General features: G+C 40.4%; 2 protein-coding genes across 16 annotated transcripts in view; both read right to left on the bottom strand.

The window, feature by feature from the left end:
* The window catches only part of ntng1a (netrin g1a), a 129,826-nt gene that overhangs the window by 52,750 nt on the left and 51,023 nt on the right, over window positions 1–26,053 (bottom strand). For 11 of the 15 annotated variants that reach the window (XM_088282984.1, XM_088282975.1, XM_088282968.1 and 8 more), the window contains 2 exons: window positions 10,288–10,428; window positions 4,458–5,054 (listed from right to left, as the gene is read on the bottom strand). In XM_088282984.1, the coding sequence (XP_088139110.1) occupies window positions 4,458–4,706 (249 nt within the window). In that variant the 5' untranslated portion in view covers window positions 4,707–5,054; window positions 10,288–10,428. Of the gene's footprint in view, window positions 1–4,457; window positions 5,055–8,702; window positions 9,312–10,287; window positions 10,552–26,053 lie in introns of those variants that run through there. The other 4 variants (XM_088282971.1, XM_088282973.1, XM_088282974.1 and 1 more) reach the window with 3 other exon arrangements.
* prmt6 (protein arginine methyltransferase 6) lies at window positions 17,079–18,836 on the bottom strand. Its single transcript, XM_088283145.1, has one exon. It carries the CDS (start codon window positions 18,768–18,770, stop codon window positions 17,712–17,714), a length of 1,059 nt encoding a protein of 352 aa, XP_088139271.1. The 5' UTR covers window positions 18,771–18,836; the 3' UTR covers window positions 17,079–17,711.

The raw sequence follows: 26,053 nt of genomic DNA, 5'->3' as shown, positions 1-26,053 counted from the left end.
GGAGGTGAGGTTACCAAAACACTCCATCCATCTGCTCCTGGTCCGGCCCCACTGTCAAATTTTATAACCCATTGTGGCCCGCCAATCAAAAAGTTTGCACACCCCTGGGCTAATGAAATCAAAAGTGATGTCACAAATTCAATAAAGTCAATGCACGGACATCTTCCATTCCTCATTCTGGCAAATCCTGCACTCCTGTCCCAGTAATACCGCTCTAAAATGTTTGTATGGATTTTAGCTGGGCAAAGATGAAAGAAGCCACATAAAATGAATCAAGCCGACTCCATCTTCCGATGCTTAACACTTCCATTGGATGTATAATTACTTTCCTTTGCTCTAGTTAATTGCTGTGTCCTGACCTTTTTTCAAGTCAGTCAGTCGGTCTGGAAAAAAAAAAAAAAAAAAAAGAAAAGAAAAGCCTTAGCGCTTGCTGTTGCAATCTCGCCCACTTCACAACACAAAAAGGCGTCATAAACCGGTTTATGAAACAGAATGTCACAGTCTATGAAAACATTGCAGCCCTGTGAAAAATCATCTCACCCACTCATCCACCACTAAAGCAAGCAGCATTTGGATTGGAAATGAGGCATATTGTGACTGGCAGTTGTCTTATGTCTTATTTGGGGTCAGTCGTGAGACGGCACAGTGTATTCGTGAGGAATAGTAAAAATACGTTACAACGCAAATCCTTAATCGGGATCAGCTTTGGAAAAGGTCAAGTTTGCAACACCTCGTGAATGTGCCGATGACAAGGGCACAACTCACTTTCAGTCGGTAACTGTCGACCGTATTAACTCATTTACTACCATTGACGGATAAAGACGTCAATCACTTTCTTTTTTTATTTATTTTTTTTTTTTATTTTAGTTTTTTTTTTACTTGGCTGGTAGTGAATGAGTTAAAAAAAATGAACTACTGGTTTATAGGAAGTAAAGGTCGCAAAGGTAACAATGGTGAACAACCCTCACGACTCCACTTAAGGAGCAGATATTAGACACACATCACACATTAGACAACTGGCTTGACAAGCAACGGAAGATTAAAAATCTGCTCAGTGTAGCCCGCTCGTGTGGTCTAATATTCAAATGACAGACAATTTCCATCCATCCACGCGTCCATTTTCTGTGGCTTATCCTTTTCAAGGTCACAGGTGAACCAGAGCATTGCCAATCCTCTGTTCGAGAGCTCTCAAAATAATTTTGCATTTTAAGTAAACTGTCATCGACTGTTGTGTTTTTTTTTTTTTTTTGTCTCGTTGGAAGTACATGAGCTCTGACTAATACCTGACAAAATGGTCACATCAGCAGGTTGCCGTGTAATTAAACCAGCTTTACTACTTTGGCAAATCAGCTGATTCTCAGTAACCACTCAGCAACCGCTGCCTTATTTAGGCTTTGTTGAGTCAGCCGACAAACTTTAAGACATCGTGGGGATCTCCGAACTGAACAAATGTGTCATCTTGGTACAAACAACATCAACAGCCAGTAACACACTCTAATATCATTTTCAATAGCTAATTTAATATGCTAAAAAAAAAAAAAAAAAATATTGCAAATTTATTATGTTGTCATAGAGCCATTTGATTATTTCTTTAATTAAATTCTGAATTCCACAAATCGGAATAAGAGTGTGATGTTTTGGACCATATAACGTAATATTGCTTTAAAAATATTTGGGTTTAGTACAGCATATCCTGTAGGTCCAAATAAATGATGGGCTCATATCTTGATATAATTTTTATTTCATTCGAGTAAAACAAATTGCGCTGTTACATTTAAATTATCACGTGAAAGCATTTGTTACGTTTCCTTCAAGTTTCTCTTCTTAACGTTGGAGTAAAATACTTTAACCTTCTCTGCGACTTTTCATCAACTCAAGGCTCCTGAATGCTTTGCAGTTTCAATCATCAAAATGTTTCGAATCGTACTATTAAAGGCCAAGCGTTTTAACTTGCGGGGACAGCAGCATCTCCTGTAATACGCGACTTGAGTAACAGCGTTCAATGAATGGCATCTTATTGTTATTTGAAAGGTCACGGGTCCAAAACAGAAAAAGCTGTCAATGTGTGTGTGTGTGTGTGTGTGCAGGCAACGATGAGTATCAGATGCTCTATCCATGACCCGAGGATGAAGGCCTCTGGCGGACATAAGGATACTCATATAAGCACCGTGCACTGTCTACTCTCACATCCAACTTCGTGTCTGTTATTCAGATCCAAAGACACAATCCTACAAAATGTGTTAAATCACTTTTCGGGTAAAAGTCTCATTGTGTTGCGAATCTACAATGCCTCCTTTCGGAATTGTAGCAACGGCGGGAATATGACAGATAAACGGTCTGGTGTTGAATTCAATTGTGTCATAATTGGTCTGTGTGTGGTGTGACCGTTATAGTACGTTTAATTTCTAATCATTGGCGATATTGACGTTACACCCACTGGCTTTTTAATTGCCGCGCTTATCACATTGCCTGGTGTATACGCAGGGACAACAGAATGGCGTCAACGCTCCGTAATTTAATAAGTGTTCATCAAACAGTTTAAAAGGCTGGAAATGAGAGGAATAATCGACTGGGTTTCATTTGCGTATCCGGAATTAGAGAAGTGCCAGTGAAGCCTCCGACATGCATAGCTCCTGCCCGTCCGTGCCCCCCTGTTATGACGATTGGCCTTTTCATCTGCTAAACTCACTGCACTCAATTAGACGTGGAGCCGACTGATTCTGATCATTTGAGTCAATCCCATCTGACGATTAGGGAAGACTGAAGGCTCGTCTGCAATTCTGGAAAGAAAAATATTTGGATATTATGGACATACAGTAAGTGGAAAAAAAGGGGGATTGTAATTTGATGAGGTCTGGTGTATTTCACTTCAGTATTACCAAATATTGCGTGTAAATCAGGGATATGATCCATGGGCAAATTCCTGAACTTTGTTCAAGGTCTGGATATGGGCTCTAGAATCTAAATATATTCAAATATATAATACGTATATAGTTAATAATTATGTAATAAATGCATAATAATCCTATTATAATATAATAAAACCAAATATATAATAATAGAAGAATATCTCGTGACATAAATGTATATACTGTATATATTTATATATAAATACATATTTGAATGAAATACGGTGGACAGTAACTGGGAAATCGACTGTCGCATGAACATACTCGAAATGGAATAACTCACGCAGATCAATAAAATGTCAATTAAGTCAATACAAACTACTTTCATGAATTGGCCGTTTTCAGGCATCTGATTGGCCAATATGTCCTCAAATAGATTTCCAGACCACCAGAGATTTCTATATTTTGAACACTAAGAGACATTGAACGTTTTCAAAAATACTTGTGCAAGTGTGGACATTGCTGAAAATATGTCCAGCAGAATAATGTGCCGTATGAATAAAACACATTATCTACATGTTGAATTATTCACATTCTTGAGTCTTCATCGTGGCCCACTCAGGTGATATTAGCTACTCAGTCACTGCATGCTTCGCACATCATCCTCTGGGTCTCTGAGTCCCAGATGCTCTCGCTTTCTCCAATCTCTCTTGATCATTTGCTCGCCTTTGTCATCCCCATTTTGTTAACCCCCCCCCGCCCTGTTTCTTTTTTTTTTTTTCTTCCCTGAGTCTCTCTCTGCCTCAGCTGAGTTTCTGCTGACGACTGCTTGAGTCTATTTATATTCATCAAGCTACTATTTTCCTTCCTAGAACATTTCGCTATTCATCCCAAAAAGCTATCGAAGCTGCGTGCCTGTTCTTAGAGAATCTTTGATGACTTACACGACAGACCAAAGTTGATTCATCATTTAGGAGATGTGGGGCGACCAGCTGTGAGTTTCAAAGTGAAAAGGACCCCGAATAAGGAGCAGCCTGGTTTGCTAATTAAATACTTGACCTAATATGGATCATTTTATTTTCAGATCCACAAGGAGTTTGTGATTTTCATGATTGCTGGATAATTTGCAGATGCATCAAAGAGGTCTTTAAAGGTATTCATCCCGTGATTGCTTTTATTGGGTACTTTCACTTTTTTTTTTTTTTCTCAGTATCCATTAGAATTCCTGTATCGAAAGCAGTATCGGAGAATCGTATTTTGATACGCAATGGTTGTCGATTTTGATAAAAATATCATAACGTGAATACATTCATGTTTAGCCTCCCAATTTAATGTCGTTCATTCATGCTTTTGTCTGTTTACTTCTTTCCCAGTTCTGGTTACTTTACTGCAGTACGACTGAGGCTTTGGTGTTTGTTTTCCCTGGCAAAGTCACATTATGCTGTGTTTTGTGTGAGTAATCAGTGTCAACAACACACTGAGGAGCAGCTCTCTAAACAGCCGAACGTGACGTCAGTCGGCACAGGCTTCCTCGACTTTAGCCACATTTGCGTTTAACGATAGAGTTTATTATAAAGGGAGGAGGGGGCGGGGCATGCATGTACTCACCAGTGCACAGTATGTCTCGGGAGGATTTCCACAGGTGATGTTGGGTGGATCGAGCGTAACCTTCAGGTACTGGGTCATGTCTGCCGCTTCTGGCTGGCAGGCCATGTAGTCCCAGGTTAGTCCTTCGTCTGAGTAGACTTGGGATTTGCACACGTCGTAGTGGCCCCATGCCGCAGGGTAGTGCTGCATGGCGGCTTGGCTAACACCAGTCCACAACGCCTGCAGCGCCAGTGCCAAATAGAAACGCATGACTGGTCCTCACTCAGCACCCCCCTTTCCCTTTGGAGCTGGATCTCCTTATGAAGACTTATAAACAAGGGTGCTCTCTTCGAATTCCGCTTTCACTGACATAAACGTATTCAACGGGAATTGGGAGACATGCCTTCTAGGCGGCTTAAAGGCGTCTTCTTTTCCTTTTTGTGTCTCTCTCGGGTTCGCAGCCCATTGAGAAGAGGACAAGATTGAGGGAGGCTGGCGGGAAAAGGGGGAGGCGAGAAGCAGATAGCCCTTTGACGTGTTGATAAGACAATGTGTGACAGGTCTCCTCAGCTTGTCTGGCTGTCAGTCATTGCGCTTGTCCTGTGTGGCGGTCTGGAACTGTGGAGAAATGAGAAACAGAGCATGGGGATGAATCTATACCTCCTTTATGGGGAGAAGGATTGAAGTGTTGTTTGGCATCATTGCAGGGTAGATTGCAAATAAGTTGCTGTTTGCAGGCCGAATACAAACTAGGTTGGATCGAATTATAATAGAGAGAAATATTTTTGATCTATTGCGATTTGTGAGCCTTGGTGACGTTTCGTAGAGATGTCCGTATTTTTAGTGGTCGTCAAGTTATTCTCTACCTGAACATCTCTTCTACTTTTCCACCAATGTGTTTCAACATGACATGCATGATGGCAGATCATGTCTACAATCACAGAGGCACCTGGCATGCCTTGGGGTATTTCCGTCACAATTCCTCTTCTCTGCTCTGAGAACAGTACTGTGTGCCTCCCGATGGAATCAAATGAACGGTGATGGAAGTGGCGGCATTCACTGTAAGCCAAAAACATGCTTCTGGACTTCAGGACATTCAAGATAATTGAATCGATTGCATGGAATCGGCGAACCAAGCAAAAATGCCACAATATTTATCGTGCCGGTATATTATCATAAGATTGTTCTTTGTTTTGTTACAAATGGTTTTAATTGACCTTTAAAAAACTCAGCTAAATTAGGTCCATAAAGCTTACGAATTCCCCACTCAGCTCGGACCACAGCAGTAAATCAGTTCGTTTGCCAAACGGCCTGGGAATGGAGCGGGGGGAGGGGGGGGGCATACTGTGTGATTATGAGTGATTTATCGGAATCCATGTCTGGTACAAACACACACAATGATCAATACGAGTAAATTCACAGAAAACCTGATGACACCATGGCCATGAAAGCTGACATCATCAACAGCTAAAAATCATCAGTCAATGAGCGCACGGACCACGACTGCACTGTATGATTAGAAGAAAAAAAATAAATAAATCAAGCTACCAACTATTTTTAAAAGGATGAGAGGTTAAGGGGGCCCTTAAATGTAAAATAAGAGAATGTGAATGGGCGAGAAGTCAGCGGGTGAGGAAGCAGCCAATTATCCAGAAGAACTCTTGGCTCTGAGCTCCCTGTCTCCCATTAGGAGACATACTATTACCGTGTTAAGGGGCACACTAAAGAGCTTCCTGGAATGGTGACTGCGTGTGTGTAAATGTGCATGCGTGGATTACTTTCAACCTCAATAAAAAAAGCAATACACAGTGTACCCCATTCATCATCCTCCTATCGCTTATTACTATGTTATGTAAAGCAAAGTAGGCCGGGCAAAGCATAGATGGAGCCACGATCCGGATTTAGTCTGGAAAGTAAACTGGGTTTGTATTGATGGGAAAATGAAGCTTCAAATTTGCTTCATGAATCAGTTGTAATTTTTGACGCCTCTTGATGACACTTTCTGTGCAATTTCATTTATTTCAACCAAGGGTGCCGTATAAAGACAAATACAAGCGGTTCATGACGTAAATTTGAAGCTTCATATTTGCATCAGCACCGTGGGTTATATATGAACGGCAAAAAAGTATAACCGAGCATTACATTGTCGCCAAATGTGCTATGAGTCATTGACGGTGGCTAAAAGTGAGGGCAACGCAATAATTCCACAATTAAACAAATGTGTAATGCCCAATCATTTTAAAACAACTCTACTTCAGCCCACAAAAGCTTAGTGTGGACTAAAATGGAATTATTAACGTATACCACCAATACGAGGCATGTTTCCCCACCTTCTTATTTTTAATTTCACGGATTTTATGCACTTTCAAGGGCAATTTCTGACACAGCTTCCGTCCTGCCTCTTTTACTTTCATCTTTCCTGCTTCATATTCTCCACCAGTGCCTCACAAAAGGAGAAACACGCGAGAGGGAAGGGCAGAAAGACGGGAGGGCAGACAGTCAGAGGTAAATGAAAGATAGATAAAGATAGTTGCTTCCATCTGCTCCGATCATCTTCGCTGTTAATATCCTGCCAATATATGACCACCGTCCTCATGAATAAACATGATAAAAGCATAGTTTGGCCCGACAAAAAACATTTGTTTTTTTTTTTAATTCTATTTATGTAACGAGCAGAGTCATGACTCAACCGATTCAATACAATCACAGAAAATAATGTGTGGCTTTCCGGGAGAGCTATGATTTTTCTCACCTGAAAAAAGTACTTAAAAAAAGGTTTTCCCAAGGAGAATAAAATGTGACATCCCGAAAGAGAACCGTAATCAGGTTGGAGCTTTAAAATCATGAAATCTGCGGGAATATTTCGCTTTCCAATCAGACTGCTGATGTCTTTGCTCTGCTGCTCACAGTGCAGCCATACATCAATCCGCACATTGATACGCAAGGCTATCAATGTGCGTCTGATAAACTCACGCATCACACATCTTCCACAATACTCTGCTATATTTTTCATCCTAAACATACAGACATCCTCCCTTGAGTGGCCCGGTCTGACACGCGCATTCTGTTTGTGCAGGAGCAGCACTTTTGACGGGGCGACGTGGCGAGGCAGACCCGAGTTGGAGTCGAGAGCCCTGAGGCGTCAGTTACTCGAGTGCCACAAACACGAGGCGGCGGGAAGGCACCTTATGAGAGGGCGAGACACACATCGCCCACCCACACACACTCTGCGTCTCCTCACCACCGAGCATCGCTCTCTTTGCGACACAGGAACACCTAATGCATAATTAAAGACACTTTTCCTAAAAGGCGGCATGCACATTACTCGGCAACCACAGTGACATGCCAGGATACTCAAAAATGCCCACTTTAGCTGTAAGGAAGATGCTCACTGAAGGAGCTTGTGACAAGCAGGGGAAACTGTGTAGAAGCTGGAAAAAGATACACATGTGGGGAAAGAGGAATTTGCAGAACAAAATTAGCTGACAAAAAGTCACTCAGAGTTTATCTATTCATGTCATCAGCATTTAAAAAAGTAGTGTTCAAACTCTTCTTATTTTTTTAATGAACAAGCCTAGAAGTAACATTTACTTAAAATAACAAGTGGAGAGGAACAATAAATTGAGGGATTTCTAAAAAAAAAAAAAAAATGTAGTCATGATTTCACACTGAAATGTAATTAGGCTGTTTTTAAAATACAAACTAAGAGTGTAATAAATAGTTGCCTTCAACGTGAACCCTGAAGTTGAACTCTAATTTTGAAGCAATTACAGTTTCTGATAACCACCAACAGTTATCCACCTAAAATAGTAATCGCTGAGAATAATCCAACACAAATTGAAGTTATTTCACCAATACCCTCAAGCACATGCAGCCCTCTTCTCCCCCCTGTATGGCTCATTTAAAGTAGTGTCAAACATGCATTTGAATGAGATGGCACCTGCTTAAAATATACCAAGGGAGGTCTAACTATAATTGGCAGCTCAAATGATGACAAATTAATGCCATACCACTCGGCTGCAGAAGAGACGTGCAATTATGCTTGATAGATGACGAAAACGACTACCACAAGGGGGCGCCACTAAAAATGTTAAAGTATCAGACAGTGTAAAAACGAGTCAATAAATATGAACGATGAATACAATTAATTGTTCTTTTTTTAAACAAGTCTTGTTGAAAATACTGTAATAAACGTTCATCCATTAAAAATGCCATTTAACAGCAATCACACCTTTAAACTTAACAAAAGCCATCAAATGAACTTACAAGCGTTGAAAGTCCACTCGTGCACATGTTCTCCAAGGTCCCCCGCGCTCATCAACAAGTTCAGCGGAATGATCATGAATGAAGAACGAAGCGTTTTAAGGCGCGCTCTTGCAGGAGCCCGAAAGTGATGAGTTCGCACGTCAGTCTCAGAGGGCTCGCTATACGCACATCACCATTGCTCGATTTGCACGATCAAGAGGATTGTCCTGTCACATGAACACAAATGACTGATGGCCGTCCTGGGGGCTCGCTCAACACTGCGCGTCACGCAAACCGGAGCACTTCTGGACGCGAGTTCCGACGCCAAAGTGTCCATCATCATCCCTTCCAAGTGTCACTCCATCGCGGATCGAGGTGAAACACACTGACGGTGGTACTACCATAAAACAAACTTCAATATTCCCACAGGCGATTGAGGTACGCGCAGGGGTCGCGCCCGCCTCTCCCCAGTTTCGGACACGCACGATGCCGAGAAGATAATCCCATCACAATCTCACCACTTAGACTCAGTAGGTGGCTGTGCGAGATGTGTCGGCGAGGAGGATGGTGCGCTCCCGGGCGCACGCTCAGTTTTTGCAACTCCTCCACCACGCGCACCTATGGGTGGTCTCTCCCCTCCCCACCCAACCTCCTTCTCCTGCCCTTCTTCACCGCGCCAAATATCCTCCCCACTCAAGCATGAATCCACCCACACGCGCGCTCACGTTCTCTTATAAGACCCACAGACGGTGGCAATAATTTAGTAACAATAATAATAATAATAATAATAATAATAATGATAATAATAATAATGAACGTATTTATTGAAGTGGAATGTTACCTAGTATCGTATTCGACTCGATTGCTCAAGAATAAAATCCCAGATGTGATAGGATATTAGAAAACCGTAAATGCAATTTCACAGAACAGATTTGATAAATTGGTACGAAAAATAATCGTGCTAAGCAATCCGCGATTACAGTTGGCTCTAATGGCAAAGATTGGGAATATTCTACTCTAATGTCAAACTGTGACCTGTTAAAGTTACTCGGCTGTGATGAGGAAGAAAATAAATAAATAAAATAAAAATGCACGTTTACGCATGGAGATAATTAAAAAAAATCGCCACATATTTAACAACAAATTGTGTTTCATTAGGAAAGCGGATATCTTTTTAAGTATTACGAGAAAAAAAAAAGTTTGCTTTGAAAATGCGAGTGGTAATAGTACTCAATATTGCAACATATTTCAAATAACTGGGCTGGAAAAAAAACGAATAGAACCAATAGAAGCAACATTTAAGACCCCCCCCCTGAAAAAAAGTTACATTTAATCTATATTATGCATATAGTGCAAACAATGACTTTCGTGTGATGTAATAAATGCAACCCCCCCCCCCCCAGCGGAACGTGGCGAGCTTGCTGACTTATAATTACACATCTCCACAATTATTGCAGCCTGTAGCCTAAAACGAAACAAAACAAAAAACATTTTAACGAATGCGCCTCTTAATATTTACCTCCCATATACTCGGCGACGCTTCAAAAGTTTAACCTGCAAAGACGCAAATAGATGGAAAACGAAATGCGCCGTGTAAGCCTCTCACCTTGGTCTCAGAGTTCCGTGGAGAGCCGGCCATGCCGCCTGTTGCAGCCGCCTAAATCCGCTTTACGACGGGACATGTCAACCATGCAGGTGGCACCAGCTTGCGTCCGGATGCAAGAGAGCTTCCAGTCCAGCGTCTCACCTGAAGAAGCGACCGCACGAGTGGAAACAACGATGTTAGAAAAAAAATACCTTTGAACGGTCCCCCAAGCCGTGCAATTGTTTAAAAGTTTGCAGAAATGTAGAGTCTGTTGGATGCAAACATTCCAAGTCGCTCTGGTGAGGAGGGGGGGGGGGGCGGAAGCGTCAGAGGCGCAGAGCGAGCGAGCCGAGTGGCTGCAAGCATGCAGACATTGTGAGCCTTTGACAGCTCAAGTTGATTTCTTTGCAGGCAGGCAGCAGCTGCCAGGGAGCCACCACCTTGAACTGCACTTGTTTTATTCATCAAAGATGTCTCGGCATCAGCATGTCACGAGTTTGGATAAAGCAAGGAGTATATGTGACACTTTTATTTTATTTATTTATTTATTTATTTATTCTTTTTTTCCCCTCGCAATATCACTCTTATGTGCAAGTCAGACAGCATGCTTGAAGGTGTTTCAAGTATATAAAACGAGATAAAAAGAAAAAATAAACATCAATGGACTGATTATGAATTCAAGTCTAATATCATTGGACAGTTAGCAGGGACGATTAATGTGATCACTGCCAATGCTATTAATTAATTTCAAAGTGTGTTTAGCGTTTCTATCGAAAGTACGGTGATGCCTTGAGTTTGTTTTAATTCATTTTGTGACCAAGCTGTTTGTGTGTGAAATCAATATTTCACGTTGAAATTAAGTTGAATTCCCTTTAACCGTAGGAGCCCCCGAGCCCACACTTTCTGAGCTTTCTGTTTTTAACATATTTTTAATAAAGACAATTAGGACTGCACTGTATTAAAAATGATAACACTTCGAAGAAATAAAAATAAATAAATGTCTAATTCGATTACTGTACATTCGGAAAAGCCAAAAGTCCCAAAAAAAAAAGTCTCGGGGTTGTGTGCTTCAAGGGGGCGTGGCCTAGTCAGTGTCAGGGGCGTGACTGGTTTGATGTCTGGTACTCTATGGTTATGTAATCATTTTGATTAGTCGTTCTATGCAATGGAATTCCTTCTGGGGAATAATGATAAATTGAAAAACAATGCATAATACATACATTTTTCTCAAAATGTTATTTTTGTACAAATGTTGCACATGGTGATATTTTTCTAAGTGAGTCTGTTTCTAAAACTTATGATGGATATCTCGAGCTGATCACTGCAGCGGGACAAAAAAAAAACGATTTTCGTATCAGCCATTTTATTATTTTGACTCTAAAAACATTTGATTTGAAGTCAAGTTAATAAGTTTCACTGTCTGAAAACTATTAATGGAATTTACCAGTGGCAAAAAATGGTGACAGAGCTTTTAATGAAGCAAATCACGGAGGAAATCAGAAAGAATGTGCCGCCAAGAGGCCTCAAAGGTAAACGGATGCCAGATGTTCACTTTTCTACACTTTTAAAGCACTTGTGCAAAAAATGTGTATATCCAAGGGAGAATATGAGGGAAAAGTGGAATTTGACAGCAATTAATCCCTGTCATGGATCAACACAACAAACCAAGTGTGGCAGAACTAAAGCACACAAGCAACGATCGCTGTTGGTTCATTGTTGGACGCGTCGAGGGTGGGGACGGTCGAGACAGCTCTCCTTGCAGCCGTCTCTCTCTTTGTGTCTGTCTCTTAGCCCGGGGGCAGCTCGCCTGTCATGAACCTCTTTTTCTAATTCACTCGGTGACAAGGGAGCGGTGCACGGCATCAAGCTAACAAAGAGACAGTTTAAGTATGGACTCAAATACGATGGTGCCGTATGAAAGGTTCACTCATGATACATTTTGGGGTGATTAATCCATGGATTCCTCAGATATTTATTCACATTCGAGGATTGACTTGTGAAGAAATTAAGCAGTGGATATGTGGCGGGTTGAAGTCAAATTGCAATAAATTAGACATCATTGTGTAATGAGTTAACTATGGGTGTATATTAAGGCTTGGTGGCCCAGTAAAGTAATGTGGAAAACACCTTACTTTATAGAAAATAAATAAATACATAAATAAAAACAAATACCTCAATAAACACTATGAAATTAATGATTTTAACAAAAGCTATGTCACATTTTGATTGATAAATATCACATAGCTAAGCTAGCTCGCTAGCATTAAGGAGACGTCAACAACGGTTATGCATTTGTAGGTATCTTTTCTAACATCTTCATGACTGCAGGTGTTCAAGAAATTATTTTTTTCTTTAAAGAGGATTAAAAGTCCGAGTGCCAATAATACGCCTTCACCGATGCGTCTTGTAAAGATCACCCCTTTTTCCTCACTTGTCAAATCACATTGTTTGAAAATTGATGGATAAAACTGATGTCTAGTGGACGCCAGGCCGATATTTTATTTTATTTTTTTTAAGATGTATATACATACAAAATCCAGCTGGTGAAGACATCAATGAGTGAGTGACTTCTAAGGGTTAGTTTTAGTATTAGTTTTAGTTTTTTTAATATATGGCCTGTTTGTCGAGTGCAAGATTTAAAAAAAAAAAACCAAAACTACAATTCTCAAGCGACTGTTTGACCTTCCTTCCTCCCGAAACAAAAACTGAATGAATATAAATTGATAAAGATGACAACAAAGGACATTTTCACTATAATTATAATTTTTTTTTTCATTTTTCTTTTGATTTTTATTGCGTTTATAAAAAATATGTTTTCAATTTGGAGTTTTCTCGTTATATCTCGTTAATTATAATAATCATGGCCCGGACGGATATTTAAACATTCTTTGTGAACCAGTCATGAATCAGCAGACTATCACTAATTGGGTAGTGTAGCACAACAGTTTGTAAAATCAAAAGTATCAAAAACTGGGACCTATCAGTCAGTTATTTTGATGATTAATGTAGAATTATTTTCAAAAATTATTAAAAAAAAATTTTGTGGTGTTTGTGTATGTATCGGTCAAGCCCCCCTTTAGTCCCGGAAGAGAAAAAACATCCTGGAGCCGTCCCTGGGTGTCTGTATTCCTTTACAGTGATACAGGTGAATAATGTCCTAAACCAGCAACCTTCAAGGAACAGTCACGTCGTGAAAAGTCACTTCCCATTTCAATATGGGATGGCTTGAAGGAGCGAATCAGGTCAGTCTCTGCGCTTATCAGCCTGGCGCTAACCCTGGGCTCCAATCTGCTGCGAGCAGACTTCCGCCGAGCTGATCCAATCCTATATGGTATTCTAAGCCCGTGCACCAACTTGCCGAAATTGAAATATCATATTAAGTTATAAAACAATACCTGAAAAGAATTACATGGAAGCATAATCCAAAAAGTGCATGATTGAAAAGGGATTTGTGGGCAAGGGGAGGAGTGGCCCACACAGTTTGGTAGATTGTACAAGAGCAGAGTGCCTCAGGTCGATTGTGAATTGGGGCCACCCTGTTATGGTTTACGTGCTTCGGACAGAGATTTGGATTCTTAACAGGCGCGAGGCAGATCTGTCCTTGTTACTCCGTCCATGCCATCGTGCCTCAGTGCTTTTCAGCTGGATGTCGAAAAGACGGCATCGCAGGCCAGGGCCGAAATTAAGAGTGTTTTATTGCTGTCGAGAAGAAAAAAAAAGTGGCATCATGCAGTGGACACGGGATCTACGGGTCAGTTCCGGTAGCTAATGGTAACGATGACAAATACTATCCTCGGATAGCCCCAAGAGAAATGATGCCCACCACTTCGGATGTTGGTCCACCAAATTAGCTTTCGTCAATATCGTGGTCCTAATTTGTGCGCTCAGGATGTGCTGACAGAATTATTGGTTACTGTAACTGACTGCGGGAATTGAATCCGATTGGCTTATTCATGGTGTCATTAGCATACAAGGATGAATGAGTGGCGGTGATTAGATACCGCGTCGCCAGTCGGGTTTCAGCGGCGATTGAAAAACAAGACGCCTGTGAACGCGTTCAATAATTTGTCCGGTTTGAAACGATAGAAGTAGGAACTTGATACACGTTAGTTGTTCATTTAAAAACGACAAAGATGACGCTTGCCAGCAGAGCTAAAAATTGAATTTTCAAATATTTTCTTTGTAAATGTTCCCTCTTTCATTTTGGGGGGATTGTTAATATCTAAAATCTATATTTTTATAATAATTTGACTACAATTAGAAAAATGAGTGGACTCATCTGCAGTGCAAAAAAATATAGAAAAGCTGATAATTAGTAACAAGACTATCTAAAGGTTATTATTTACATATAACATAAAAACAGTATAAGAAGTAGTTTCAAACCCAATTTAATTTTTCTGAATATCAAGTCCTTGAAAATAAACCACTTGTAAACACGGACGTGCCGCCTGCTTTTGCCATCTTTCCAGCGGCAGACAATTCAAGGACAAACCCACATCGCACTGTGGCTGCCGCACACTAAAATACAAACCCTTAACCTGCGTCTTCCTTTTAAAACATGTGTCAAAGCTATTAACAGTTCTGGGTGCCTCGAGTGCGGGCTCAAGTATTATTTTCTTTTGCCGGCTTGTTAGAATTTCAAGCAAACCAAGACCAATAAAAATGATAACCTGAGAGACACATTTCGTGGGACGCTCTGTCATTCTTTCAGATAATAACGGGGGACCGGACATGTTGGACTTATTTCAACGATCAAATGATATAAACCCCACACATGAATGACTGGATATTTAGCAATCAGGGTAGTCATATTTTTCGATTTTTTGCTGTGTACCCACCAGAAATTTCAAATCGTTTGAATTCGGCGCAATGTTTATTGATCTGCGCCTCAAGTGGAGGAAATGGTCACACAAATAATCCAATTTCAAATTCAACACTTGTTTCTAATGCTTTGCCAATCGTTTCCGGCAGGGACGGAGCCCACTTAGTAGCGCAGTTAGCGGCCAAGTGTGGCCATGCATACATCAGCGTGATTCTGCGACTGCAAGCGTGTGACATTTCCATTCACATTCATGGGATACTCTTTTGTTTTGGTCTGCATGATGAACTGCTGTTTGGACATTGAGTGTTTTTGTATCGGAAAATTTTTTTGGGGGCCGTTCAGGTTGTCTACATACCACGAAAAAGCTTCGGAAAAAAAATTATGTTTTGAAAGGAGTTGTAAAGCTGCAAGAATGAAGGCACGATATAATGAGAATTATAGGCGACTGATCAGAATTTTGCACACTGCACTTATACAATATCGTCGCTGTCCGGCGGAAACCTTATATTCAAATATTTTTATTTTTATTATATTTTTTTTCCACAGATCGATACTATAATGGTTTGTCCCTATTATGTTCAGAATTTTTTATGCATTTTTAGCAAATTTAAAGTGGTAAAAATGGCTAGGAAAAAAAAAATACACTTCCGCTCTTGAACGCAACTTCGAGGAATGTCGTAGAAGTGTGGCAGAACTACTTTCGTTTCCTCGTTCTGCGGAAGCTGTGTGGCGTAATTGTCACCTCGATTCAACATCTGGGTGGTTTTTTTTTTTTTTTGTGAAAATCACCATTTCATATACATATCCACTTAATAGACGATATTATGGCTAATCGTTTTTTTATTGCATCACTCATGGCTCAAGACTTTTAAGAACATGCATTTGAAGATGTTGAACAGACGTTTGCTTTTGTGATTTTTTTCAAATGCTTTTTTTGCACTGTGGCGGCTTGACATGATCGCGGACTTTGACGTACGTTGATGCGAGTGTGTCATAGCAATAGACATACAGGGACGATATACTATTTTAAGATTTTTTTTTTTTGCACGATTAAATGGAAGTTATGACATTTCCCTTTGATAAGAAGTCTTTTTTTGATTAAACATTCACAAATATGTCTAAATCTGTTTTTGAGCACTTTGCCTTTGCAGATATAATCCATCTCCCTTTCAAAATGCTAATTAGAAACCCTGATTATTGCACAGGTGTGCCTTGTGCTATCCACAATAAAAGACCACTTAAAATGTGTAGTTTTGTCATACGGCACAATGCCACAGATGTCGCCGGTTTTGAGAGTGCGTGCAGTCGGCATGCTGAATACGAGATCGTCTGCCAGAGCCACTACCTTTGAAATGAACTTTCATTTCATTAACATAGCCATCTCCAAAGGCATTTCAGAGAATTTGGCAGCCGGCCTGCGACCGACCGCGACATCAAGCATCTTCATCTCGAAGGTCGTCTGAGACCAGCCACACATACAGCTGCTGCAATTATCGGCCGGTGGAACCAAAAAAAGGTCGGCGCAAACTGCCAGAAATCATCTCGGGGAAGCTCATCGACATGCTTGTTGCCTTCAGTGTGGTCTTGACCTGAATGCAGTTCAACGTCATAAGTGACGTGACCGCGGAACATATTCAAAGGCATCAAAATACTTTAGAGAGGAGTTCTCTTTCCAGATGACTGCGTTTACACCATAGAGGGTGAATAGTATTCATTTATGCGGTCGTGCGGGTGAACCGTTTGCTGATATCCACGATGTGGATCAAGCGCGTTGTTTTCCAGCATGCCTCTCAGAAATGGGTAAAATACACAACAATAGTATTTCTGGCTTGATTATATCACTGTTGTCGACATTATACTACAAATTTATAAACAACTGCTATTTTTAGCGCAACCTTTAACTTCAAGCACCCACTGTGAAATATTTTGTACTCATTAAAAATCTGTTTGCACAAGTCAAGACTGAAAAAAAAAAAAAAACAATCCAAAGTCAAGTCAAAACAATTCATTTAATTCAATTTCTAATTGTTTATCTCTTAAATTTGCACGATTTACTAGTGATGCACAGAAATGTCACAAACCAAAATTATGATTTATGACAAAAAATATTAGGCACACATTTGAGTACTGCGTTGCATTTCTAAAATATTGGAAACAAGCACAGTGCAGGTCTTTAGTATGAAATAGCACTCAACTCAAAATCTTAGCATGGTGGTGCAAGGAATCACATCTGATTGGATTTGAAAACAAACAAAATGCAACTCTGAATGATTTATATGGATTAAAATAAAACAGAGCTGTCCAACTGGTGAGGACCAAACGCATGCTCGGACATTCATCTGAATACCAACAATGTTGCATAAATCCTCAAACAACTTTCCATAAAGCCCTTACGAATAAAAGACTTAGACTGTTGTACAATTACACTAACTGAATTGTTTTACTAGTAGCATACGTCAACTGGCAGTGTATAGTCGACCAAATAGTGCGGACAAAAGCATACAAGTGACATGGTCGTCAAGATGGAGAACAAGGATAATGAACAAATGCTCAAATGTCTGTTCATCCTTAATGCCTGAATTTAAATCCAGCACGGTGATGCGTTTAAGGACAAAAGACTACACTAGGATAGTGTTTCAGAGGTCCAGTCAGGGATAGAAAATGTCTTGGAGCGTGTTTTATGTTTTCCAATGGAGTACTCCAGGTGAATGCACACATGTCTGTCACTTTCCTCCGAGGGGTACATGTTGACCTCACCGGTCATCAGTGTGTCTTGGACCACGTCCACCGGCTCATCCAGGTACAAAACTGCTTGTTTCCAGTGGGTCTCGGGTTTGAATGGGGACGTTGAGAGAACTAGTGGTTGCGCTTTATCCGGACAAGGGAACGAGACAGTGAAGTAGACACAAAATGCGTTGACTGCAGCCGAGCCGAAAGACTCGCACCTGAAGTGGCCCTTGACCGACCGCAGCTGCTCCACTGTGGTCGTGTAGAGGTCCAGCTCGGCGAACCGGGCCGGGTGAGACAGCACATCCTCGGCTGTGACCGGGCTAACAGAAATGTCAGAGTTCTTGATGCATTTCCTGGCAAAGTCACTCATGCATGACATGTCGACACCGTACTTGTCTTTGACCGTGTACCAGAAGTGCAAGCGGTCCTCCACAACTGGCTCGCAGATGGGCGTGATGAAAAGTTCGGCTTTGTTGGGCAGAAGAACCCCGCCGGGCTTTTTCAACCACTTGTCGCGCGCATACAGCACCGAGTTAAGCATGGACTCATGCAGGAGTGCATAACCCATCCACTCGCTCACTATCACCTCCACCATCTCCGGTAGCGCCACACTCTCGACACTCCCTCGTATGACTTCGATTTTGTCCTCCATGTTGTTTTGTCGGACTATTTTCACCGCTTCTTCGGCTATGGAACACGCTTCAACGGCGTACACTTTCTTTGCACCGGCTTGGACGCAGAACATGCTCAAAACGCCGGTTCCTGCCCCGACGTCCAGCACAACCTTGCCTCGAATCGACTCGCTATTTTTCAGAATGGCCAGTCTGTACGTGTTGGTTCGTACATGGTCCGCTATCATTTCTTCGTGTATTGTTACATCGGAATAGCTATCAAAGTAGAGGCTGTCTTGTCGGGTTTTATCAAATTTTCGCTTCTTCGCCACACGAGACATGTTTGCAGCTAGGTGGAATTCTCTCTTTGCGACACTTCCGCGTTGTTGAACATGGGACTTGTAGTTGTACACATCGCGTGATACATTACGTGAAGCTACAAAAGCATACATTTCCCACAGGCAAGAAACAATGACGTTTTAGTGGTGCATTCACGTACCACAAAAAGGTGGTAAATGTGTAATTTTTCCAAATGGGTTTTCAACAACACGAATTCACAACAGACTATTTGAAATATCCACAATTCAAGAGCATGCATTTTCCACACATACCTGCGTTTTTTTATTTACTTTTGAGATCAATTAAAACATTTTCTTTCCTTTTATGTGCAATTGTTAAAAACAAAGCAAAAAAAATAGAATATTTCATGACATGAATCTGTTTTATATATATATATATATATATATATATATATATATATATATAACTTTTTGGATAACACTGCAATGTCCACGCCTTGGTTCATGTGCTATATTCGAACATCTAACCTGTTTACCTTTTAACAAGCTACACGTAAGACTTGTGAGATTTCCCCAAAGTTATGGCAGGCAGACTCTCATCCTGATGGTCCTATGGGATTTTCAGAGATCTTTGCCAAACCATACTGGACAAATGAGCAGGAGCTGTAGCCCAAGTTATAATGATGAAGACATGAAAGGAAAAGCAGTGGTTTGAGGAACAAAACAAAGCAAAATCTGGAATGTTTCAAGTTTTACTGTTTGAAGCAAGAGGACTGTATAGTGAAAACTATGTGGCCTAAAAAAAGAAGTTTTTCTTTCTTAAGTGCAAGCAATGTTTTTGTATGTTCAAATCCAAACATTTTCTAAACACTGAAGGATCTAAATCCTTGATTGATGTATCACCAGAAGCAAAATTGGATGACATGCAAAGTAAGGATGGACATCTACAGTGGGCTACATGAATGCATTGTGAAATCCAAACACGTTGCGATGGTATGAACTTGGCAGAAAGGATTGAAGCATAGCTGCTGGACCCGACAGACAGACAAGAAGCCGTTGCCCATGTTGTCCTCGCCTCCTCTCAAGCTTCAGGTAAAAACTGCTGCCAAACCCCAACAAAGCCAGCTCCGACTGTGTCAGCTGGCTCTGTTTACCTTCATCTTTACACTGTGAATTACAAATCATCTGTATTCACACACAGAAGAAATCTCCTCTAAGACCAGCCATTTGAAAGTTGAGTGTGACAAACTCCATCATGATGAGGGACAGGAACTGCACCATTCAGGACAGGAAGGCTGCTCCGGCATGTTATTAAAATGCCACAATACATCTGCGGGGTAGTCGTCACACCGCTCTGGGACGTTCATAAAACGCGTCACAAGGAGGGCACACGCAGTTCACACTTCTGCCGTCTGAGAGACGCCACAGAAATGTGAAAAGAGCCAAAAAACTGTCATCAGGCTATTGAATCATTGCCAACACATCTCTGAACTCCAGGATTTTCTCTTTATTCTACGTGCACATTTACAGTTGTGCACACGCCTTCAATATTATTTTGTCCATTTTGGCTGCTTTCATCTTCTTCTGACAGCTTGTCAAATAAATTATTTCAAGATGGAAGGACAATTATACTATCACAGAAACAAGGCACACTATTACAAACGGGGTCTATAACTGCGTCATGATTGATGAATATAATAATGAGAAGTACTCATCAACAATATTTCACTCTTAACTGAATGTACTAATTGTTAACATTTTCCACCAAATGTACTCCAAACATTTTTTTTCTTTTAATATTAACGCATTCACTGCAATTGACGGATATAGAAGTCAAAAATTAAATTTCTTTTACCTGGGTTGGCAGTGAATGAATTAATAATGATTATTTTTGGAAAGAAGTGACCAATGAACTCAAATAATGCAATAAGTGAACTAAAAAAAAAAAGCTCAGAGGGGTTTCTGGAATAGATTGTTTCCAAGTTCTGTGTTCAACGGTTGAAAAATAAAAACAATAGGCCTAAATTCATTGTGCTTTCTCCCAAGCAACACTCGATGCGATGATCTTAACGCTGATTGTCCAATTTTTAAATAGGCTTCTTGTGGAGTGTGAATTAAAGGTTGACATAAAAATTGTCTTGATGCTTGAAAAGTATAAATAAATAAATCAACAAAGCGATAAGTGTTGTATAACTGCATGCGTGCGTGTATAGGGGAGGTGTGTGTGGGGGGGCCGAGATACAAAGAAGAAACGCTGGTCGGCTTTGCACGAAGGCCACCAGCTGCCTTTCTTCCTTTCGGTCAGCTTGCACGGCCCCATGGGAGCTGCCTGTGCGCCGTTAGTAATACCGGACCTGTCGGCTGCTGCGACCGACGCACGAAGAATCATCACGGATTGCACGCACGGAATCAACACGATTACATGAAATGTATGCTAATATGCGGAAAACCCCGCACGCACGATCGCCTCGTTTTAGAGCAATGCATTCTGCTCAACAACAACACGGAGGTGCAATGACTTCTTATCGATCGCTCCGGGTGATCTCACAAAGAAAAGACTCAAATATGCGAAGCTGGTCTTTTATGAAGCATTTCAATCCAATGACGACGTGATGATATAACTGACTCCCTCTCTAGCTTATTTGATGCACCGCACACCGTCACATCAGCCAGTCCCAGAGCAAGACCTTGGCCCGTCAATCCACATCCCGGGAAATCAATTCATTAATTACATCCGCTTCCCTGTAGGCTCACTTTCCTCGTGCATCCAAATATTAGCGACATTACAACGCAATTAAGTCTCATTACCAAGTACAAGCCCCATTTGGCATTGTGAAGGAGGTCTGGGCTGCTTGGGATAGAATCATTCGGTCAAATTAGAAAAATTAAGAATTGCTTGTATTTTAATGACGTTTGGCGTATCGGATGAGAATGTTCAAAAATGAGAGCAAATTGGATGCGCCTCGCCGTTGTTTTTTTTTTTTTTTTTTTAAATGTGGAAAATTTAAATAATGACAATTTTGGGATCGAGGCTCACTATTTTTGTAGTATTTAAATTTTAGTATCAAATGAAGATCGGACTAACCAATTCCACTCTTCCACAGTCTTCCACGGACAAATTGACTGCAAGCAACTTTCAAAAAGCAAATATCTTACGAGGATCTCACACACATTAACCTGTAATGATGGTACTCCATTATGCCACCTTGGACTCTTAACGCGCTAACATTCCGTAATTAATGCTGGCCAACTTTAAATTCAGCTCGTGAACCCGAAATTGAAGTTGCACTCGTTTTACATTCCCCACGAGGTGAAGCCAACTAAGAAATCAGTTACACTCCAAGTTCATTTCTTTGTAACGCATTTCGGGGTACACAAATGAGTCGGAATCTGTGAAAGATCATTTAAATGAATAAGACATGCCTCAAAATAATGGATGTGGTTTTCCAAAAGTGATTCGTAGCAGGGATAGTGACCATTTATTGGGAAAGAATTAATTAGCAAGGGGCCGTCACCTGCCATGATTAGACCAATTACTTCTTCACATCTCGCAGGTAGCGAACGTGTCGGCTTTTCACAGGCCATTTCACGGAAAAAAACGTACGAGTTCACAAGCAGCCAAGGGAATGTTATGCCAAAGGTCAAGAGGCACATTTCAACACAGGAAGGCGAGATAATAAGCAATTTAAAGCGATGACATTCATAGCTTACAGTCGTAGCGGATTCCTTAAACTGAAGTTGAACTTAGTTTGAAGTTCTTTTGAAGTAATTACAAACACACGATAAGTCAACTATCTTCATTTGAGTTTATTTTGCTGTCAACAAATAGACTGACGGACAGGCTTGGTATTTTGGAGGCAATAAGAAGCTCCCGGCTTGTTCTTCCTACTGACCTTGGTTTCAGCAAAAAAAAAAAAAAAAATCAATGCTCTTTCAAAGGGACAGAAGGCAGTATTCACTTTCTGTTAAGGTGCTGTGCAGCTCACCCTGAAGGTAAGACAGCCAAAGAGAGAACCTGTGCTGGTAGTTAGTGTCAGCAGGACGTTTATCTGAGCAGACAAGCCCACACACATTTACTGAGAAACACCTGTATGAATAATAAGGGACACAGATAGTGTATATCTGAGCGGCACCGACACGTTGTACGCAGTCAGTTTTCTCATTTTAGCAGTTATATATATATATATATATATATATATATATATATATATATATATATATATATATTAGTGCGTGCTGTCAAGTGATTACATTTTTTAACTAATCGCCAAAAAATCTGTAATTAATTGCGATTAATCGCATTTTTTTCTACTACTATTTTTTTGTGAGGCTTTTAACAGGTATTTACTTGAATAATATATTGTAATTAATGCAAAATCATCAAATATGAAGTGTGTGATCCTTCAATGCAATCTAAACTGAGTCATCTTTACAGGATTTTTCTTTTTTTTTTTTTTTTTTTTAGAAACAATTCTCAAAACTTAAACTTGGCAAATTAATGTTTGGAAAAAAACAAAACTGATTTAACTGAGTTTAAAATATTTAATCCTGTTCATGTTTTTAAAAATTAATCTTGCGTTAATGCTTAAAAGAGATGCTGACCATAAAGACCAAGGCGACAGATTTAGTTGTACAGTATTGGTTACCTTCGAGCAAATGAGAAAATCCATTTAAGCGCATTAGCACAAATGCTGAGTCCTGTGTCTCTAATTGCATACATCGATCTGTGCACAACCTCAACCAGTTGAAATGAAAATATGAAATTAAAGAGCTTGAGAGGACAGATATGCCATATTATCTGATGTTAAGAATTTTAAATGGAAACGAGAGAGCCTGAATTTATGGGGCATTGTTTGCTTTGTTCAGATTGCTCAGAAGACTCGGGGAAAACAATACCAGTGGGCGTGCTTGTGTCATCATTAAAAAAAAAAAAAAAAAAAAAAAAAAGGACTGTCCTAGTCTACATTTTTTGTCAGTTTAATCTCTTAATCTGTTTTTTTTTTTTTTAAACACAATCACATTTTTGAATCATCATGGAGAGGGAATATAAAGGAAAATGGATAATGAGCTGCTTAACAGCTTAATGGAACGGTGCCGTAGCCTGAGAGCCATGACAGCCGTGATTGGTAGTTTGTTTACAACACCACCCCTCATTATGTCCTGGCCCGCCTGTTTTCTGGCATGCGACAGAAGTGGATTATGCCAAATAAAATCTGGACTAACCGCAAATTAAATCTCATCACCACAATTCAGATTTATATTCCAATTTATCATTCAAACAATGTTCTGATTACAAAAAAACAAAAGAAAAAAAACGATTTTGTGAGTTGCTGTGCATGTGAATAAGATTTTTCCGTTTTTCTCTTGTTTAAACAAAGACGACCAAAAGTGAGTCTAGCCTTGGGTGGTGTTGACGTCCTCGTGTGAACTTGTGAGAGAAACAATGTGCGCCTACAGGCAAACGCTGTCCAGAAGCAACATAAACTTACTGTTACAGTTCATCACCAAACACGTTTTTTTTTTGTTTTTTTTTTGCTTTCCTTGGTACAACGCCACATTTTTTCAACACAGCGCTACATATTTTCCGCATCTTAAACACAGCGAATTGTGTCGTTATTTTTCATCCACTTGCATAACTGAATAAAAGACGCAACAGCGGCATGTGAAGAGAAACAGCTTCTTTCTGAAAGTGTTGAGGAAGCTTTTGCCTTTAATTTGCATTTCAAAAAGTTGCACTTGGGGATCCACGCAGAGCCTAACGGCTTTAGCCCCCCCCCTCCCCGAAAACAATGACATCATCTATCCAATGCAGCGCTCAGCTTGAGTACTTCTGTTCGGACCTCTAATTGGCTAGGCAGGAAGTGCCAGGAGGGACATTCCATTGCAGTCTTAAATGGCTACTTTGGGCTGCTGCACGGGATATTTAGTGAGCCTGGGTCATTCTCTATCCCGAGAGAGTCAGTTAGGGGCTTGCTATATTGCCGGCAAGAAAGTGCAAAGACATACAATGTGCTGTAAATGACAGGAATCTGCAGTGAGGTCCCTGGATACAGTGGAGGTGGCATGTAATCACTGTATGGGGTGAAATATCGTCCCTCTGCAACTGACCAATGAGGTGTAAAAAAAAAAAAAAAAAAAAAAAAAATTGCAGTCCTTTTTAATCCAATAGGAAAACATGCAGGTTAACATGGCGTGTTTTGTTTTTTTTTTGTTTGTTTTTAAATCAGCACACTCTGAGTGAACCTTTACCTTTTATGTGGAATAAAGCTTTGAAAATTGCTACGTGGCGCATAAACTGTACTGGCTGATTTAAAAATTTCACTTGAGACGTGACGAGACGTCTCAAGCATTAATGCTACCGGTTAATCACTCGATTTACTCTCACGTTGTTGTTCGTTGTGTCGCGTCAGAAACGGTCCGTTCAAGTTAAGTAATCGAAAACGGCTGGACTACGCTTGACGACTCGAAGAATCCAGTCGCAGCGTTTGTGTCTGACATACTAACATCCAAATGATTTGCTCGTCTAATAAATCCCTGAGCTGAAAAGACCCGGCAGCTCTTTTGCGTCGACGACAATGGGAACACATTTCTGGAAGATGAGATTGCACTGTTGTATGTAAATTAAGTGGAAACAATCCCGACGCTCAAAGCGTTCCAGTCTTTGGCTCCGAACTGCTTATTTGCTATCTCGCTCTCTCTCTTTGTGTTCTGAAGATACACTTTTAGAAAAAAAGGGTGAAAACACCGCCATTTTAGAAAAACGATTACAAGATGCAAATAATAAAGCTGAACTGGATTTTTAATTGCGGATGTTTATTAGCAAGTAAACAAAGACATTCAATTACTTCCGTCATTTAGTGTCTCCGCCTCCGTGTTGGTCCTCACATGGGTTCGCAGGTCTCTGTTTTTCTTCAAGGTGACTAATTTAATTCCCCTGATTTGGTTGACCTTCCTCGGGATTGTTTTGATGGCAATGATTTTCCTGTCCTATTGCTTCAGCAGCAAGAGCCAACAGAGCAAGTGAAGGCTTCTGGTTTATCTACATGGCTCTTAGATGAAATGTGAAGTGAGCTGTAAAGAGACCCCGTATGTCACTAGGGTTTACTACTGTATTAAAAAAAAAAATAAATAAAAAATACAGCTTGGTTGCGAGAAAATGTATTGGAGCTCTGTAAAATGCGCAATGTTGAGAGGTCGTTTGAAATCGCAAACATATTTTACATGCAACAAGTAAGATCTATAAAAAAAAAAAAAAAAAAAACGACAGTATTTACCGATCTCGGGATCATAAGGGCTTCGCATCAGTCTCCAGTGCAGTCAAATCA

This window comes from Idiotropiscis lumnitzeri, chromosome 19 (genome assembly GCF_059441095.1).
Source record: "Idiotropiscis lumnitzeri isolate Australia: NSW breed Sydney's pygmy pipehorse chromosome 19, RoL_Ilum_1.0, whole genome shotgun sequence".
NCBI lineage: Eukaryota > Metazoa > Chordata > Actinopteri > Syngnathiformes > Syngnathidae > Idiotropiscis > Idiotropiscis lumnitzeri.
The sequence above is the reverse complement of the archived record's forward strand: the minus strand, read 5'-3'. Positions and strand labels throughout refer to the sequence as shown.